The following is a 5380-nucleotide window of genomic DNA, read 5'->3' on the forward strand; positions in this document are numbered from 1 at the left end:
CCTTGTTACCAGCAGTCAAGAAATTAAAAACCGAGTTGCACTGGGAAAATCTGGGGTCAAGGACCTTTCCAGTGTACTAAAGAGCAAGAATGTCCATTTTAAGTCTAAGATGTGCCTAGTCCAAGTCATGGTCTTTTCAGTTGCTTGTTATGCATCTGAAAGTTGGACAGTGACAAAGGGTGACAGAAGAATCATCGATACCTTTGAGTTGTGGTGCTGGAGAAGAGTCCTGAATATCCCATGGACTGCGAAGAAAATAAACTATGCCATCCAGTAGGAAGTGAAACCAGGATTCTATTTGGAGACAAGAATGGTGAAACTCCATCTCATATGCTATGGCCATGTTGTAAGAAGGGATCAGTCCTTGGAGAAGGACCCATAAGCATGCTCAGAAAGATGGAGAATCGGAGGAAGAGGAAGACCCACAACGAGGTGGATTGACGCAGTGACTGTGAGATGGACTCGAGCGTGTTGGAATTGGTGAGGATGGCACAAGATAGGGCAGGGTTCAGAGATCTTGTTCATAGGGTTACTGTGAGTTTTAGTCACTGTGAGTTTTAGTCAACTTGATGGCACATAACAACACCATGCACTATGAGCTTTGGTGAAGTAAGGAATTGGACTGCCAATCTATAGGCGAGTGGTCTGAATCCACCTGGCTGCTCCCATGGAGAAATACGAACAGTCTGCTCCCATAAAATTCACAGCTTCTGAAATTCTACTGGAGAATTAACTGTGAGTCAGGTAAGACTTGATGACAGTGAGTTTAATTATTTTGACATGTACTCCACATACAACACATGTTATGTTCTGATAGTTACTGATTCTCTCTTCTCAATTCTGTCTTAAAAAAACCAAACAAATCAGTTCTAGATCTAGTTCACTAATTTGAGTCCGTGGCCCTCAAGCAGATCTAGACCTAATTCTTGACAAAAGATACAGGAATTAGAGGGGTCCTTGATGCCCCCTCCTACTAGCTACCCCAGCTTACTCCGTTCTGCTAGTTCACCCTGAACAAATTGTGCTTCACTTTGTCCACCCATCAAATGAGATAGTTGATGGCCTGGAATAGAAAGATGAGAGCATCTGTACAGGAGAGTAGCTTTCCCAAGTCAATGAGAGTGAAGACTCTATCCCCTCCTGGCACACGTGGTATTGGTAACATGTTTATTCCAAAACCAGATGAATAAAGAAGGATGATTGATCCTGAGAGACTAGGCTTCCTGCAGCCCTTTACCTCATCTGTCCTCTTTAATTTATACTCTCAGATCCAAATGGTGAGAGGGAGTTAGAATTTGAAAGTGACTGCCAGATAATACCTGGCCTAGAGTAAAGGCCAGCCTATTCTGACTCCCAGATGTGGGAAGGTGTTGTCTGGCACTGGGGGGAGGTAGGGTAGTTCAGGAGAAGCTTTTGGCCTGGTTGGGGGGTTGGGAAGTGGAGGCATCACAGGCCTGGCTGCTGTGACCGTTTGTCCCCTATGTTCTCAGGTCAGTACTGCATGCCTGAGGAAGGGGTCCCCCTGACCCCAAAGGCAGACCTGCTGACCACTGAGGAGGTCCTGACCCTTGCACGGCTCTTTGTGAAGGAAGGTGTGGACAAGATCCGACTCACGGGTGGGGAGCCGCTCATCCGGCCTGACGTGGTGGATATTGTGGGTGAGTTTTGACCAAAACTGTCGCCTCTTCTCCATATTCCCAACTCCTGCAGCTGGATGTGATGGTGTTGGGAATAGATCTCCCACTTGTTGGTCATTGGTGGCTTGTCTGCATTTTCACCATGGGTTGTCTAGAGGACTGCAGTTACATGTCTGTGGCAGTCTGGAGATACTGTCACTGAGTCTTGGTGATGACCACCGACTGACGCCAGGCACTGCCACACGCCCCAGGAAAACACACGGATTGCCTCTTAATTGATCTCGTTGCACCTCCCTTACTTCTCTGAGCCTTATCTCCACACAGCAGCCAAAGGGCTCCTATTAAAAAGAAATCAGAGCAGGTCACACCAGTAACTGATAAGGGTCATGAACATTCATGTAGTGCTCACTCTGTCTTTTGTAAGCGTTGTTGTTATATGAACTAACTCATAGTTGACCCTCCAGTGAGTTTTCAGAAGCTATAAACCACATGAGAGGAGATTGCTCATCTTCCCAGAGCTTTTGGTGGGTTTGAACCACTTGCCTTAACTACTTTAGCACTTATAAACTCCAGCGTACAGGCCACACCCAGCCTACTATCTGCTCTTGGAAAACCTGCCAGCCAAAACTGGTTTCTGTGTTTTTAAATAACTGGGAAAGAGTCAACATCAGACTAATGTTTTGTGACATGTAAAAATTATGTGAAATTGTAAGCTCAGTGCCCACAAATAAAGTTTTATTGGCACACAGCCACACTTATTTGTTTATGGATTCTCTGTAGCTGCTTTTGCACTACAATGGTAGAGACAAATAGTTACGTGTCAAACCAATATCACCCAACCCATTGCTGTCGAGTAGATTCTGACTCATAATGAACTTGTAGGACAAAGTAGAATCATCCCTTAGTTCCCAAGGCTGTAAATCTGCAGAAGCAGACAACCATGTCTTTCTCCTGACAGAATGGTTGGTAGATTTGAATCTCTTACCTTTCAGTTACCAGTCTTGTGCTTAATCATTGTATCACCATGGATTTTTTTCATGGCCATCGAAACAGAAAATGTTTATTCTCTGGCCCTTCACAGGAGTGGTGAAGGACTCTTACATGCTCCTTTCATCCCACTTTGTTTTTCTTCTTTGGGATTATCTCATCTTGACACGATATGCCTTGGTTGTACATTTAATTTTCCATAGTCTCTCTTCTGCAGGAACTAGTATAAAAGCTCCTGGAAGACCTGCTGTGGGTTTTGTTCATAGCTGTGTTCCCAGCACTGAGAGCCATGCCTGATATATAACTGGTGCTCCCTGGTTTTGTGTTGAAGAAATCAAGAGTGGTTCAGAGTTTGGTTCGGGGACATGCTTGTATTTGGCTCTGTCTTTTCCTGGCAATGTACCTTTTGACAGGTTGTGAATTCTATTCTAAGCCCTGGGACAATAATAGTACTTACCTCATAGGGTCAAGAGGATGCAGTGAAAATAAATGCCCAGCATGGAGCAGGTGCTCTGTGATGGGTAGCTCCACAGATCCTCCTGCCACGTGCTCCCCTGAGCCCTAGAGTTAGGCAGGGAGACCTTTGCTCACTGACGATAAAACCAGAGCAAAGGGAAGTTCTCTGTTTTTAATCTCTGCCCTCCCCGCCCCAGCTGCTGCAGGTGGGTTTCCCCACCCTCAGCTTTCTGCCCCGTTTATTTGTTTTCTCGAGGGCTGTCCACATGCCTGGCACTGTGCCTGGGATACAAAGATAAATGAGCCATAGTCCCTGCCTTCCAAGACTCACAGCCAATTGGAGAGAGCAGCCACAGGCGTAGGATTGACTGGACATTTGATAAGGGCTGAGCCAGGGGTGCCAGTGGGAGCCCTACGGAGGACCCAGGGCCCCCTGACAGTCCTCTTCTCAGCTCTCTCCAGCCCCAACTGATCTCACTTAGCCTGTGTTTCATGGTCAGGCCCAGCAGATCTGGACCTTCTGTTCTGGGCAGCTCCTCAGAGCTGAAAGGCAGGCTGGGTTCCAGGAAGTTCTGAAACCTTGTGAATCTCTCCAGCTACCAAGCCCAGCCCTCCTTCAGGCCACTTCCTCTCTCTGCCACTCCTATGCCACTTTCCTCTTTGAGTATCAGCTGTTTGCCAGGGAGAACAGAGGGGGTGAGGCTCACTCTCTGGCCAGAGGGATGCAAAATGACTGAGCACAGATTCTAGGATCCGAGCATCCACAGAAGCCACGGATTGGCACAAAGTGGAGTGGAAGCCCTGTTTCCTGTCTGTCGGTCCCTGGCTCTCTGAATTTATATTTGTTTCTTCTTCCCCCACCTAGGACCCCTGTATTCTCATCTGTAGGCAAGCCACTCACTTCAAGACCTTTTCTGTTATGATATTTAATAAGTATTGATTCTGGCTGATAACATGGACTGAACAAGGACTGCTGTCACCAGACACTGACGAGGACATGCATTGACAAGGCACAGTGATGTGTTTCTGAGGATTTACTACTTGATGCTGAAGGTATAGGCTGATAGAGGAAAGGATTGCACTGTCTGCCCCTCCCTCAGTGCTGTGAAAAGAGGGTCACCTGCTATGCTTCAATTTCAGTAATACAGTGCTTGCTAACACCTGGACATCCTCAGGCTAGTGCCTCTCATCCTCCCAAAAGCAGTCATTCAGAGTAAAACAGCCCTGAAGGCAGCCAAGAGCAGTGCTGGTGAGGTAGTAAATCTAGAATGATGAAGGATGAGGACTAGAAATTAGAGATAGGATGTCTCCACCTTCCAGGTTAGAGTTTTGGGGGGAAAGAAGGATTACTCCATTCACTTGGCATCCTTGCCTGAAGCCCCCTCAGGCTCTGGCTGATACTGCTAAACTCCCTAGTGGGAGGGCGCAGCCTCTCCCTGACTGCATTAATCTGTGACACAGTCTTTTCCCAACTGTTAACCTTCTGTTTTTCTGCTGGTTTGGGGTGTGTGGTTTTTTCTCCCTATGTATATATTATATAATACTTATTTTTAAGAAATGTTTCAATACAGACCATTTCTAATGTAATTATACTGTGGATTCTTTGTGTTTGGGTTTTTTGGCTTTTTTTTTTTTTTCAGAGCCAGATTCTGTCCAGGACTAAAATTCCCTCAGGGCAGTCTCTCCTCCATAGAGACTTCACTGGGCTCTTACTTTTCTCCTCGTGTTCTTTGGGCCACAGACTAGATACTGAATTTCCAGTGTTGCTGCTCAGCCATTATGGGGTCCCTTATGTCTTCCCACATTTTTATAAGTAATCTTTTCATTTTAGTTGTTGTTATGTGCTGTTGAGTCAGAATCAATGAATAGATGACCCTCCAGCAGGTTTTCAGGGACAGTTAGTTGATTGCTCATCTTTCTCCCAAGGAGAAGTTGGTGGATTTGAACCATGTGACATTTTAACTGTCTAGGATAATTCCTGTTCTATGCTATAATTTTGACAATGTCATGTTTAGATTCCATTTTAGTGTTTCCTGTTTCTGGTATATACATCTTGTACCCACCCTGAGTGCTAGTCTCCAGTGAATGCTGTGTAGAATATGTTTAGATGCTTCTGAATTTTCTATGCTAACAGTCATGGCTCTGGTTGTTGGTGCATATATCTGAATGATAGTGGTATTTACTGGACTTCCTTGTAAGCGTATGGATATGATCCTGTCACTCACGATGTTGTACTTCAAGATGGATCTAGAAATAACTTTTTTTACTATAAAGGCAACCCCGTTTTTCCTTGTCTTTTC

General features: G+C 45.5%; 1 protein-coding gene across 1 annotated transcript in view; it reads left to right on the forward strand.

The window, feature by feature from the left end:
• MOCS1 (molybdenum cofactor synthesis 1) overlaps window positions 1–5380 on the forward strand; it is a 40741-nt gene that overhangs the window by 13706 nt on the left and 21655 nt on the right. Inside the window, exon 3 of the mRNA XM_006882015.1 lies at window positions 1491–1658. Coding sequence (XP_006882077.1) covers window positions 1491–1658 — 168 coding nt within the window. The remainder of the gene's footprint in view (window positions 1–1490; window positions 1659–5380) is intronic.

Source organism: Elephantulus edwardii, unplaced genomic scaffold, assembly GCF_000299155.1.
Source record: "Elephantulus edwardii isolate Elephantulus edwardi_28Jun2011 unplaced genomic scaffold, EleEdw1.0 scaffold00017, whole genome shotgun sequence".
Taxonomy (NCBI): domain Eukaryota; kingdom Metazoa; phylum Chordata; class Mammalia; order Macroscelidea; family Macroscelididae; genus Elephantulus; species Elephantulus edwardii.